The 15,217-nt window shown below is 46.3% G+C and overlaps 1 protein-coding gene across 1 annotated transcript in view; it reads right to left on the bottom strand.

The window, feature by feature from the left end:
- LOC119387374 (potassium/sodium hyperpolarization-activated cyclic nucleotide-gated channel 2) overlaps positions 1–15,217 on the bottom strand; it is an 82,427-nt gene that overhangs the window by 12,476 nt on the left and 54,734 nt on the right. The window contains exons 5-9 of the mRNA XM_037654744.2: positions 14,688–14,962; positions 2,399–2,548; positions 1,534–1,752; positions 818–964; positions 61–304 (exon numbers count right to left, since the gene is read on the bottom strand). Coding sequence (XP_037510672.2) covers positions 61–304; positions 818–964; positions 1,534–1,752; positions 2,399–2,548; positions 14,688–14,962 — 1,035 coding nt within the window. The remainder of the gene's footprint in view (positions 1–60; positions 305–817; positions 965–1,533; positions 1,753–2,398; positions 2,549–14,687; positions 14,963–15,217) is intronic.

Below are 15,217 nucleotides of genomic sequence, written 5' to 3'. Positions count from 1 at the left end.
AGGTATGGCATGCTGTCTCACGGTACGAACAACCGAGCAAGGGAAGCAGGCAGGGCTCACCTCCAAAGTACGACCCGTCTGAGAGGCTGGTGGCGACCTCTCCGTTGCTCATCACAATGTCCACGATGCCTTCCTGGATGAAGTACATCTTGGTCCCGAGTGTCCCCTCCTTGATGATGATGTCGCCTGGCTGGAAGACCTCGTATTTGAGTTTGGTCACGACGTCGTTGACGAAGTTTGGGTCCGCGTTGGCAAAGAACGGCACCGACGCCACGAGCGACCGGCAGTTGTAATTTATTACGTCCTGCAAAAACCGCATCTGTCTGTATAGGGGTTCCGACACACGCAGCGAAAATGTGTCTTGGCACTTTGGCATACTTTGGTTCTGGCCTCACTGTGTTGTGATGGAAATGTTTTACACGTGTGCTAATCTTTAAAAGATAAATGACTGACAGTTATAACTTAGCGGAATGCTACAAGTAAACCGGACGACAATGTGATGCACTATCTTAACATAAGCTTTTAAAGGCGTTATAACCACATATTGATTACCCACAAGATAACGTATTTGCTGCAACTGCAAGAAGTCACACCGAGTTCCTCTTACTTGTTTGCGATTACAGATTAACACAGACACTTTATTTATTATTTTTTTGTCAGGGAGGAATCCCCACAGAAACGCACCAACTGCGCGTACAGGACGCGAGGTGGCTAGGTTTCTCCGCGACATGATGACCTCTAAACAACGAGAAGCCATTTTCACGTACTCAAGACCACGCGATGTCTTCGTCGCAGTACTCTCGTGCTAGAAGCTCACCTCTCTTAGCCGCTCGGAGAGCTCCCCGAGTATGGCTTCTTCGTCGAAGAACTTCCCTTGATACCGGTGCTCGAAGTAGTCGGTGATTCCTTGTCGTAAGTCTCTTGGAAGCTTTCGGTACGCCATGTACTCTTCAACTTGTTTTAACTGCGCACCAAATAGGGGCGAGGGGGAGGGGGGTCGACAGAAGTAGTAAATACTCATTCGACTGCCATGGACTCCCGTAGCACCGTTTATCATAGTGTAGCGATATGCGTTGAAATTTCCTGACTAGGCTGCTATGCACGGAGCATGAAGGTAGTATGATTAAAAAGCAATAAAATGGAAAACGCTATGGTAATGAAGAAAGGCAGGTGATGATAAATGAAAGGCAGGAAGGTTAACGAGGACTGAATCCGGTTGGCTACCTCGCACTGGGGAAGGGAAATTGAAGGGAAAAATTTGAAAGTAGAAGGAAGAAGTTCACTGTTGAAGCCGCCGACGCAATAACACGGTGGTGGATGTGACCGCTTCGACTAAGCGCCGTGTTTTCGACAGTGAACGAACGTTTCGAGCATAAACACAGCAAGCGCGTGTAAGTTCTGGCCTTCGTTTATGGCTTATCTTCTCGGCTATTTTAGCGGCTGTGTGAGGGTTCGTCAATTGAAACGCCTACTCTTTCATTTACTGCTGTCTTTGTGACAAGCGCACTGACCATTTATATGTCGCGGTCTCACCTTTTCTCGGTACTGTCGTCGCGAAGAGTCCAGCGACTGTATGAGGTTGGTCGTGTGTCCGAGGAACAGTGCGTAGCAGGTGGCCCCGCTGATCATGCTGAGCAGCGTGAGCCACATATCAGTGAGGCTCTGGGGCGGGAAGCGGCCGTAGCCTATGCACAGCATGTGGGACATGGCCTTGAACAGGGCCCACGAGTACTGCTCGAACCAGTACTTCGTCTGCGGCCCCCCAAAGGGAAATCGCGTGATTGCACGGAATGAGTCTTCCACCAGCATCAACGTAACGGATGAAATCGAGAGCGAGACGCGTATACGTCAAGCTTACGCTGTAGTGTTGCACGTACAGGAGTGGTCAAAAGTTCCCAGGCCGCTATTCTATGTAATCGTATGGCAGCGCGGCCTGGGAGCGTTTGACCACCCCTGTACATGCGCAATTTGCGACTAAGTGTGGTTTTAGAAGAACGTGCTCAGCCGAGATGCTTGATTCAGTAAGCCTCTTTTACTGGCTCTTGCTTGGAGTGGGCGCAGTACCGCCGCTACCCCAAATGATGCAGGCCCGTAAGGAACGCCTGGCTTATCATTTTCTAAACTCTTGTTCAGTTTCATGCGTACTGCTTTCATGCTCTCCTCTGTTGCACTGAATAAAAAAGTTAACATGCAGAGAGCGTGAATGTCTACTGAACACTCTATTTACTGAACACTCTTTAACTGAACACTCACTGAACACTCTATTTGTCTTGTACACCCCGTACAAGACAGTACTCTTTGAAAATATAAGAATGCCTGCTTTCAAGCTCTTTAGTTCGTCATTCCGAGTGCGTACAGAAGCACACCGTAGAATCCCGTTCTCTGTAAGCGTTCTCACCTCAAGTTCGTTGATGGCGACCCAGGAATTGGGAGGAAACCCCTGCAGCATGGGGACGAGAAACTGAAGGCACCCGCTCCAGTGACCAATAAGAAGCATCATGCAGATCAGGTTGAAGATTTTCATGAACACGCTCGCCATGTTCAGGAACTGCAGTCAGAAGAGGACGGAACGGAAGCGGGGGGGGGAAAGGTATCGAGGGGCGCTGTTATCATATGTATACGTTCTCCAGGCACAGAGGGGCACAGACTACTCCCCCGTTTTTTAATGACAAAAACACAGAATCGAACTCGCTATTCGTCGGGCAAGTGTTTGTATGTACTTTCTTAACTTTTAGATTGCGGGGAATTGATTATGCTTGTGTCGTATTTAGAAATGCCATTGAGCGGCTGAAGAAAAATAAACAGTTACAGTTTGTTCATGTAGTTCGTGTAAAGGAAAGGCGAGATGAGATCATGGGAAGGCACACTTTGTCAGACATTGTATTTTTGTTCAGTTTGTTTCTATACTTACCCTGTAACAAAGGAGGCATTGTGTACTTTGTCATTAGATGTCTTTAGGACAATATTAGAAAGTTTTAGAATAGCGTGCGCAAAGCTTTGCATTAGCGTTTGTCGCTAATGCGCACGCGTCGTACGCTAACCTCTTGCGGGCCCCCGTTAAGTGACGGAAATAGCGGGCGACCGCAAGGACCGCTAATTTAGCGTGCGCTATTCTAAAACTGCCTATTATCTATATGTGACTGTTTTTATAATGTGTTATGCGTGTCTTCAGACTGCTAAAGGATGTCGCCTAACTTTCTAGGTCTATGTTATACGGTGTGGGGCCTTGCAGATAGTCCATGTGTGCATGCTACAAGCAGATCGCATATTTTCTCTTTGACCTTGCAGTGTAAGAAAATGATGCGAGTCTATAGTGTTAACGCGCGAACAGAGAACAAAACACATGTTGCATCTCAGGACCGTAGCCTATGGCGCACCCGACAATAATTCCTGTCTTTAACATTATCGCTGGTTAGTTATAACGGGAGAGGTCTACTTAGCAGATAGTGGTGTATACGAATAGTGTATAGCTAGCTTGAACAAACTTAACAGCGGCTGTCCCGAGAAACTGTTCCAGTCGATCTCGCTGTCCTCTTGCGACTTTATCCTTGACGAGTGTACCGACTGGTAAGCCACGCTAAGGAATGCGTTTGCACTAAGCGCCTGCAGCTGCTACTAAAAGCTCGCATTGCAAGTAATGGCATTCGCGAGCGCAAGCCAGCTGCTGTGCGTTCAACTTCGTTCTGCTTTGGGACCAGAGATAGAACGCCGTGTATCAGGGGCTGATTTCACGAAGCTCTGCGCGCTCCTAAGCGCTTTTTTTGCCATTGGTAGTCCGCCTTCACTAATGATATGTCCAGCGTTCGGATTTGCTAAGATACTGCCGAACGAACAAATCTAACGTAAAGAAAATGTTTTCGTGAATACGGCTCCTGGGCTCGCTGTGACCCCAGCGAGTGTTCTTGTCAACGTGACCAGGCATTATATATATAAAAAAAAACATTAGGAACTTTCAAATGACCTCAGGTCATTTAGGTGTCGCTTTAAACAGACACTTGATACTTATATAATTTGCTCGACAGTGTATATTTGTGTACCAAAATCTCTGGCAAAAACGGCATTTGAAGTTAACTGGCACGCTGGCGATCATATTGCGCAGTTTCAGTTGGGCTAATTGGTACAGTTAACTAATTTGGCAAGTTGGTAAACCTTTAGGAGAACGCAAACAGCGCCAACGACGAGTGACGGTGAAAGAAAACAAGTGCCGGCATGTCTGTGACGCCATCTCTTGTCGTTCGCACAGTTCGCATCTAAAGCTACGGCCCGGTCGTAGAAGCCCTAACAGAATGGGTGGAGAAAGGCAACAAAGACACAGATTCACGAAAAGTTCAGTTCGTGAGCAAATTTATATGCTGGAATTCAGTTATCTTCTTTCTTATACAGATTTTGCAAGTGCCCAGAATTAACGTATCCATGCTGATAAAAGGCTCAACATGTCGCGACACTGCATCGAACTATACAGGCCTAATAGTATTAGTTAACATGCCAATGCCTACAAGACATGCTCCACTGCATATCGTTATAAATTTGTGCATGCATTTTTAGAGATGCATTAGCAGGCTCCATGCCGGGTAAGTTTTGGTACGACTGGTATCGCTTTGAGCGGCTTCTTCCGTGCGACTACATTCAGAAAACAGTTTAATGTAAAAGGCAATGCGTATACCTTGCTGTAAGCTAATTGGGGACAATCAGTTCGTGCGTTTTCACGCTAAGGCCATGTATACATTTGCAACGAATACGACTGAGATGTGTGATTAGCTTCCAACATAAACTATGAGGCCTTGTTGTGTTGCGTCTGACCTTCCGCCACATCACGCTTTGTTGTTTCATGCGGAGGAAACCCCACTCACATAGTTGCGCCCCTTTATTATTACATTAGTAGGGAGTTTTCGGATAGGGCCCCCAAAATTTTGGGGCTCCAACGCCCTTTGCGTGTGCTCGCTTTTGGGTCAAGCAGGAGGTCTACAGCTCTTTGGGCACTCCCCCTTTTCTAGGTCACTCTAGTCTTGGCCAAGAGCCGTCGCTTCAGTGGGTGCCGTCATGTTTGCTTGACGCAAAGCTTTTGGGGCAGGCTTTGGGGCTCCCGCTAAATTCGAGAAATAGCGTCCCCAACGCACAACCCAAACGCTGTTTGGGTCTCGCGCATGCGCAGTGGCCTCGACGCTATTTCTTTGGGGCCCCAAAACGTTTGGGGCCCTTATTCGAAAACTCCCTAATATTTTTCTCTCAAGCAGTAATAATAATAATAATAATAATAAACTGCCAAGGGAAAGTGGCAATACACTCAAGATCTCGTTCCTCCTGTTTCCATTTTCGAGGCGCCGAGTTTGAATCTCATGGTTATATTCTCTCACGTTAAGAGGTAAACTATGGCTGCTACGAATCGCACCGTTAATGATGCAGGGGCTTATCCTGTTGATTCGTTTTAACGTACGCTAGCTTTCTGCGGATCTCTTTTTTTAAATATACAACGGCTGCCTGTATTCACATGCTTTTACATGCGAAATTGCCTCCTGCACATATAAAGTACGTGACATGGACAAACATGGCGAGCTGGGATGACAGCGTTGTCACACGAAGCTCTGAAGTTAAGCTACTGAAGGCTTGTTAAATGAGACGCGCCTTACCGAATTACGCATACTTTGCCTTCTTTCGCACGGCATCACACAGAAAGTGGTCTGTCGACATAGTGACTTCAGGGAATGCGAAGACTCAAATTTGTTTGTATGGACATTGTGGCCCTAGATGATGACTTTTTTTTTCTTTTTTTACTTCGTTCAAGAAGCCTGACGCAAACGACTAACACTTAACCGGTCAGATGAGCAGGAAAAGTCTATCGGACCCGTCTGCGCATTAATTGCGTTTCATTCACTTTCGGCGCGGTTCTTCTGCGTAGCACAACATACTGGCAGTAACTCGCTTTACCGCTCTAGCTACTGTCATGCACACTTCGCACCTACGTTTGAGCTTTCGCTACAATGAGGTACATTGCCATCTTTTTCATATAAGCGGCACCTGCAAATAGGCAAGACTTTACGCCAGGAGAGCGTTTCCTCCTGGACAGCGCAGCGTCGCTCATTCTTTAGCCATATGATTGATTAAAGAGGCGCGTGGAACCTCGTACTGTTGCTCAGAAATAACCTCTCGGTTAAGATCACATGCGACACGCAGCCGGCTTTTCCGCAAGCGCGCTGCAAGCAGCGTCGACGGCAGCAGTAGCACATTCGGCAGCAGCACGCACAGAGACGAGACACAGCATTGGCTTTGGCTGCGGATGGCGCGTTGGCAGCGGCGGCAGCGGGCCTATACAATTTGCCGTCACCCGTCAGGCAGGAGATGGGACGGCAGCGCCACGGGCACGAGTGGCACAAAGACGGGGAGAACTGGAGGCAAGCGCTGCAGCACTGACCTGGATGGCACAGCCCTCTCCACAACTTTTCAACAAACAGGTCGAGAGCCCCGAACTGTTGGATAGCGTCGCCAAGCTATGCATCTGCAAGTGGGGAAGCAAGGAGGCAACCCGATATTGTAGCCACCGACCGCACGAGGGCAGTCGTGTCGCATGCCCCGCTTCGCACCACATGTAGTGGGCGTTAAGTTTTTTTGTTGAGGGTGGGCGTGACGTTTTTCGAAGGTGAACGTGGTGTTGTCTCGGTGGTGCTTACGGGGTCGCATTCGAGGAGTTCTGATCCTGCGGAGGTTGGGAGGGCCATTCGTTATCTTCAGGACCAGGCAGCAACCCAAAAAACGGATGGTCTCAGTGCGGAGGATATGTGGTGAGAGAGAGAGTGATAAAACGAAGTACACTATATAACGACGACTACGTTGAAGGAATTGGCTCCCATGCGACGTAGGTTTGTAAGTGAGCGTTGTCAGGTAGTGCTTCGTTACTCGTTGTCTTTGCTTTGTGTAGGCTTCACGGTGTGTCTTTGAGTGTGGCACCATTCAGACACCTCCGTCGTTTCGCTTGATGACGGTCAGTATAAGGCTGGAACAAACCCTGTTGAAGCGCCTTTTGCACGCGCAGCAAGAAAATAGCGCAGTGCTGTTGTTCAATGAGTTTTCGTGGATTTAGGTGAAAAATCTGCTAGGAAAAAAAAAAGCTAAAATACAAGACATGTGTAGCCCATCAGTTTTCATTTCGCATAGCTCACGTCATTGTCGATAAGAATTGCAGATTAATTGCATTTATTAAATCATGACAGTGTTGTTGGCAGCGTCGAATCATGTATATGAGTAGCATAAACGTTCATAATACAATGGCGTCAGGATTGTTGAGTGACAGATGGAATCCTATATTCTATCGTGCCCTGCTTCTAGAACAATGCGCTTTCCCATTGAATTAAGCCATTCACAGTGTGAATGTGTCGGTATCAGAGCACTGTGGCAGCCAGCAGACATACCTGATTTCTGTCTAGAGGAGCAGAGACAATTCCATTTTTCTTGTTCCCTTGGTGCGATCAAACCGAAATGCGCTGTTTTAACAGGGTAGTTAGTTGTACGCTTTATAACGTTAAGAAACACTATAAACGATTCTTTTCTGCTCCCCAAAGGTAATTCTGTCTTGGCATATAGAAACGAATCTTCAGGTGCCAATTTTGTATCTAGCATAGAATTCAGACAGCAGTCCCCTCATTACTTCGTACATTCAGTCACTGCTTGCTAGTTTTTGATTTGCTTCTCACTTCGGCTTTTGTCAATTTAGTCACTTAATAGCTCGTGTTTTCGAACTAACCAACGATTTTATTAGTTTGTGCACCGCCTTGGCAGTGCTTATGTGTAGATAACTACCGGAAGCTTAGAGAACTGAACAACAATGATGGTAAATAAAATATAAATTTACAAGGTTTTTGGTATTTGTAGTGGCACTAAGGTCATGGGTTGGTGGAAATTTTACGTAAATATAGAGTTCAAAATTTTTGAGGGTCATATCTTGTGTGTTTCGAACTAATTGTTGAATGCAAAGGCAAGCATGCATTGGGAATAAAAAAAAAGAACACTATCACAATGAAATGCACTGGGAATAAAAAAAAGAACACTATCACAATGAAATGGCAGACAAGACAAGACGCCATGCAACAATCGCACGTTCATTCTCACGATCATGCAATTGTGGTTCAGTCACTCATTCGTAGCGCACTTACCAATGAGAAAAAAAAGAGAAAAGAACGGGCAGATCAGTTTCTATGTGCGGTGTTTGCATCATCAAGATTGACACATTATCTGAAGGAGATAGCTGCCTTTGTTAGACTGTTCAAACTACTTTGGATTACACCTGTACCAAATCAAATTAGGTATAGCGTGAAAATGCGCGTGGTTCTATGGCACATACCGCAAGCACAGACACAGAAAGCAGGCCAGAGTTTTCATGTAACGCGTGTAGAAAACCAGGCTACTCAATTGGTCATTTCGCAGATTGACAGCCTTCTTTCCAATGCCAACATATAATTTGCTGCGCAATCTGTATTTCGTATGTAATATCACGTTCCGGCGTTTGCGTTCCCGAATCACCGAGACGCCTTCGCCGCTAATAACAGTTGAGAATATGTTAATTAGCTCACGCACTCTTAGCATAGATGGCATGCTGCTTTCCTGATATATGATGTTGACGCCCTCATAAGAAAAGCGGCATTCTACACCGATGTGGCCACATCCTAAACAACCGGTACCCGTATACGCCTGCCTAAATATACGATGTATGGACTAGGTACACTGAGTGGAGTGCTAGCGTTATACCTCAGGTAGCTCCACAAGGTATACCATCATTTTGTGCACAAGAATGCTCAAAAGTGGCCTCACCGACCGTCGGCACATGTAGATCATGCTCTTCCACTGCACGACGCACTACCGACTACGATCTTTTAGCGTGCTTGTGATGATCCTGCGCTGTCGCACTCTTTCTGTTCCCTTATCTCGTGTTACTTTCCTTTTTCTATCGCACATATCCGGTTTAACAACTATCGGATTTAGCAAACCGGATATTGCGATCTGGTCAACTTCCCTGGACTTTCTCTCTATTCCTTCTCTTCTCCTTCCTAATAGCACCATGCGACACACCTTACTGATGGTAGACCCGTACTCGCAAGCTGGACTATTGCACATTTAATGAAAGAGGAAAACTAAGTTGTTCTGTTCTGCAAATGGGAGCATTGTCTGAACATTGCGTTTACATTTCCTGTCTCCCTCAACGGAAAGCGACTCATTGTAACTACACCAATATCATGTTATAACTGATACCATAACAAGTAAAAAAAAAACACTAACAGTTTGGTTTTTCTTGTTTCTTACTTAAATACGTGTATCAGGGAGGAGGCAAGAAACCTTGTACCCATAATTTGCATATGTCATGCAATCATTTGACATGCCGGGCTGGATACCAACAAACGTGCCGGTATTTGGATATTCAGAATGGAGGGCGACTAGGATGTGAACGAGGCGCGAGGCGTTTGCTCTGTGTCCGCAAAGACCATTCAATACACAGAACACTTAGCTCTCGTTCTTCAACACGAACATGTACGGGAGCATATGTACAGTCGTGAACAATGTGAGATGGAACACCGGAGTTACCGTTTAAAGGCCATGACAGCGAAACGCAGTTGGCAAGCGCAAAAGTGTTCATAACACTAAATACTCAAGCGGAAAGATATCTCTCGCAATCCAGTACGTCACATTAATATCGGCACGTTACAAGATCTCGTTGATTATACACGGATTCGGTGTTCCAGCTCATATTGCTCAGCACTATACATTTATAAGACACATATACACACATCCACAGAGCAAAGTGCATGATATTGAGCGATTGCTCCTCTTCGTTCGTTTCGCTGATCGCAACTCATCTGAATCATTCTTTCTTCTTTCTTAATTTTGAATGGAAGCAATACCTGAGAAATGCGCTGTATTGGTTTCTACCGCTATGAGCACATATTCGTGCCAGATGTGGCAGGATGCCAAAGTTTTCTTTGTCAGTGAGTACGATTAAGATCTTGGTTTAGGCGACGTTCATTTAAAGTTCGCTCAATAGGAAACGCACTACCAAGATGAAAAAAATGTGTGTATGTGTGCCCTTTCTTCGTCCCAGTCACGCAGTCTTCGCAGTATATGCTCAAACTTCGTGTTTGTTTACGGCGTGACTACTGTACATATCGTTAGTCAGTGCTCGTGTAAAAAATGATGCCGTCAATGCCCTGAGCAGTGTAAGACCTTAAAGTGGGTCGATATGTACTCGTACTGTATTCCCAATACTTCTCACAATTTTTTTTTAGCGCCAGCTCTAGGAACCGATACGCTAGTTTTATCACCGGCCGGACATTTCTTTCGTTCAAATGCATGCCAACCACTTGTAATGTTTTCACGCACTTTGCAACAATTTGTCGCCTAGTCACCCAGAGCGTGCACTTTGCTTTATGGGCGTGTTTTATCGCTTTCTTGGTTGCTCATTTTTTGCTGGAAAGTTGACGCAGCGACTACATATTCCACTCGCATACCTTCGCTCGTTACCAAAAATTACGAAAACAGTGTTTGCATCCGACAAAATCTTAAAAAAACGCCAGGCCTGCGCTGAAACCGCAGCACAGTCACAGCGAAAGCTGGAAGAGCGGCGTTTCTAGAGCCCGTTAAGCTCTCTTGGGGCTACAATACAAGTACACTAGAAAGGTACCCACTACGCCACAAATCAAAATTTTTGTGAAGTTGGGAAGCACCCACTAAGCCATCATTCGTCATTCTATGGAGAAGCGGGGCACCACACGTCTGTTAGGCATTATGTGCACTTTGTTGACATGACGACTGACGACGATGAAGAATTATGGCTCAGCCCTTTGTAATGGGTTAAAATCTTTAAACGGCCCACCAGTTATGTAATTTGCATTGGGTGACGCCCGGTCGCCATTTCCCTCTCCCGTCATGCTGTATACGTTGACGTGGAAGAGAGACGGGGGGGGGGGGGGGGCGAAGAACTTTATTGAGACCCCGAGGTAATGGATCATGCGCTTATGGGCCTCCTTGGCAACCAATACAAATGCACTTGCGAGGAACCCACTACGCTATAAATCATTGTAATCTTACTGAGACCCCGAGGAAGTGGATCATGCGCTTATGGGCTTCCTTGGCATCCAATACAAGTGCACTTGCGAGGAACCCACTACGCTATAAATAATTGCAATTTTTTAGAAGTAGGGCAGCAGGCACTGTGCCATTTTTCGTCATTCTACAGAGAGCGTTGGTACCTGCTAAACGCATGTAAGGGATTATGCGCACTTTGTTGATTCTGCGCCTGATGACGATGAACAATTATGGCAGAGCCCTTTTGTAATGGGTTGGAAGCATTCAACAACCTACTCGTTGCGTAATTCGCAATTGTTGACGCCTGGTTACAGAATCGCGTTGTGCGACGCTTGGTGCTTATTTTACTCTTCTACCACGCTATATTGCATATGCTAATGTGGTTCCTTCCCGACATGAAGTCTGTATAGGACCTTTTTGCAAAGCAGTTTCAAGCACCGGCATGGCTCAGAGGTTGAATACTGGGCTCCCACGCAGAGGACCCAGGTTCGAACCTCGTTCCATCCTGGAATTTTTTTCTTATTTAGTTTTTTTTCTTATTTCGAGCGATACTGGTTACGGACACCGGCGGCGGCGGCGGCGGCGGCGGCGGACAACTACGGCGCCAAAAACGGCCGGAGAAATGATCTCATAACAGCTTTCGCTGTAAAATAACATACTCTTCAATAAACGCCACTCGCAACGAAAAGCTGAAGCTGGTAAAAGAATGGCTTCCTCACGCGGCGAAACAGTACTGCAAAATCTGATCGCTGTGCCTTCGGTGCACAGTAAGTTGCTCTCAAGCTGTCAAGGAGGAATGACATCGATAACCTCTATTCTGAAGCTATAAGTCACCGCTGCTACGATACTTTCTTTTTTTTCCGGCATGTAAGTGTCGCGCAGTCAAATTGGCGTTCTGCACGAGTGACCAAACAAAGTCAAAGCGACGTTTTGCAAATTAATCCGAAGCAATCGTGCCACCGAATAGCAGACTCAAATTCGCACACATTTTCTCGCTATTATGGTGCGCCTGTAATTGGTGTCCATATCGTCTCAGGGCATCGCTCTGTAACTGCGGTCGCTGAATCATCTTTCCAGCTCTCCGCGGCCTTGGGTACTTCGACCAAAACAGCTGGGAAATACACAAACACAGCACTCAAGCAACAGCAAGTACAACGAGACACTTTCACGAAAGGGAAAACACACGTCATACCGGGATCACCCGTCTGGGTTGGGATTACGTTGCGAACAGTACGAAGACGAAACAGCACTCTTTGGGTTTGCAACCCTGTCTTCCATAAGCGACACAGCTCTTTCAAGCGTGCGACATAACACTTAATAAATCTTGAAATAAGCTTCATCCGCTTGGCGCACCAGCGTCGTGCGGGAGAGCTGGCTCACAACGTTATGCTTCAAGAACGCAGTAATAACACCAGGCGTGCTACGTTTGGATTCTTTACCTTGGAGTACCGTCCAGAAGCCGCATCGTTCGGCATTTAGATGGCGCATTTATTGTGGGCTGCTTATAACCCATCTTGGTAAGCGAATATTGCTAGGATAGTGCGATGAACTCTAATTCTGACTTTCACGCTCTTGACGTGCTGCGTGCGATTGGCATTGATGCTATAAGTGACTTGGTGCGATAAGTGGCTGCGAAATAGTGACGCTGGTGCTCATCACTAGAATGTCTACTTGGTGAATCGAACGCATGAAACGATGGCAAGCAGCTTCACTCCAACCACTGGCAGCTGCTCCGCTTCTCGCAAAGCACAGCGCAGTGGTGCAGAAAGCTGGCAGTGTAGAAGCTCCTACTTTCCTAATGCATGCGTGCACTTGCCGAAGAAGCAGGCATCGAAGTGAAATTCCATCTCATCAGCCAACCCGTGGAATTGTCGCTTTGAGACGTGTTACCCGTGCCTCGAACTTTAAGCGTTTCGAGTACATCACGTTTCTCGAGTGAATGTACACTGACGTTTGAGATCTGGAAATAGGTTTGGTTGAACGGCGGCAGTCTTAGTGTCATCGTGGCGCGATAACTAGGCAGTTTATTTTGATTGTTTTACTTTTTTTAAATATTCCCGTATTGTAACCTAACAAATTAAATTCTCGTGTATCACGTGTTCGGTGCGGTTTCTTCTCTTTCGTGCACAAAACTAGAAGGCAAGAAGGCTGTTTTCGAATTTCAATTCAATTCGTCTATTTCTTGCGCAAAGCACAACAGCTGCGCACATATATGATCAAATGGATGAAAAAAGTTTGCTAAATGACCGTGAAGTAGTTTTTCTTGCTTCCAGGCCGATAGAATGAAGGTGGAAAGCCTGTCATTTGCCTTGGTAGAGACACGGTTGTCCGGGTTATATGTTCGAAAAGTGCTCTAAGCGATTAAGTGAATAACATGAGACCACGTTGTGAAGAAGAGAGCTGCTGAGGAAGCACCATCCAGTGGTGACCAAATATGGCGACGCCGAAATTGCGCACTCCGTCACGGCTTCAAGGCTGCCAGACTTACTTGAGCCATTTTTCATCTGTGAACTGCCGGACCGGAATAAACGACACAAAACTAACCATTTCGCTCAGAACCGATACGTTAACCAAACGAATGCGCAGGTTCATCTTTACTAGATAGAAATGAGCCGGTGCAATACCGATACCCATGCCCGTAGCCAGGAATTTTTTTCGAGTGGGGGGGGGGGGGGGGGGAGGGGAGATTCGCTGAAAACCTTCACTATTTGAGAAAAAACACCTATTTTTATTATTTATTTTTCGTAAAACACTCCTCTCCATCGAAATTTCGGAAGGGAAGGGGGGTTTAGATTTCTCTCCCCCCCGGCTACTGGTCTGCCGATACCTTCAGTCTTTATTGGTAGCGTAAAATGTGACATGGGAAGCGAATTAGAAGCGCTAAACCAATGACTGAAGAAATGTTCGAAGCAACGTTTGTTGGAACAGCCACGAGAAATCGAAACGTATCATTGTTGCGTAACCTCTTGTAAAGTTTCTTGAATCTGAATATATGTTTCATGTGTGAAATGTACAGCGAATGAAACCATAGTCGCGCAACATGAAATGAAAATTTATTTTCTTATTTTTATAGCGACTTTTTTTTCCTACTGTACTTTCGCCTTGTTTCTCACGGCATGTCACTCAAAGCTCCACCTTAAAACATGATCGGTCTGCTTGTAGACTTCCCGTTCACAGGCATGGCGCTCTTCTTGCGATACCAGCACGGTGCTACCATTGCGATGTTTTCATAAGCACGGAAAACAAAAATAAAAACGGCTATATCATTAAAGCTCTACCCGAAACGGCGCTAACAGGAACGCAACAGAATCCTGAACGTAACTCGGAGCTATTAATATTGAATCACGATGGGCTTGTATACAGAAACGTCTTGCGTACTCCCATATTCGAACTCTCCGCTAGATACCACAGAAACTATCTAAGAAAGATAACCGTGACGAAGTCGTGATCGCTGACCCGCACGTGCACAACTATTCAGTGATTGTCTGGAGGAACGCCCATAAAGAACGACACCTGGAATACATAGGCAGCTGCGCACCAAATTAGAAATAGCGCTCTCAATAGCCATTCTGGATTCATGAAGCCGCCAGTTAAGACAAGGAAGTCGTGAAGAGGTCACTTACGTAAACTTCTTCCCATTGGCTGACGTATCGGACGAGCCTCGACAGCCTGAGTAGCCTGAGGAGGCTGAGCATCTTGGCGAAGCGCAGGATACGCAGAGCGCGACCTGCGTGCAACAGCTGGAAGCTGTCGCTGTAGTCCTGAATGAAGATGAGGAATATGTAGTCGAGAGGGATCGAGCTGATCAGGTCCAGAAAGAACCAGGTGCGGATGTAGTGGTGTGCGATCAGCTTGGGATCCAGGATCACCTGTTCTGAGTTGTCCTGGTGCATGATTCCTGCGCAAGGACACGTAACGGCAACGGATCACTCGGTCATTCCGGAGACAGCGTCCACATACAGCAAAAGTCAACACGAACCTTGTATAGTCGGTTGCAACCTTATAAAAAATGTAAGCTCCGCCCAGAGAACCGCGGCGCACCTGCCTATCACCCATGAAAACAGTCTTGCTAACTGGTTTTCGCTCGAACCGTAAGTACTTTTTCCTCGGCTAATGTAAGTACTAACTACGCATATTAAGAGTAATGGTTCGT

The sequence above is a fragment of the Rhipicephalus sanguineus genome, chromosome 3, assembly GCF_013339695.2.
Source record: "Rhipicephalus sanguineus isolate Rsan-2018 chromosome 3, BIME_Rsan_1.4, whole genome shotgun sequence".
Lineage (NCBI taxonomy): Eukaryota > Metazoa > Arthropoda > Arachnida > Ixodida > Ixodidae > Rhipicephalus > Rhipicephalus sanguineus.
Note: the sequence above shows the minus strand (reverse complement) of the source record. Positions and strands in the feature narration are given on the sequence as shown.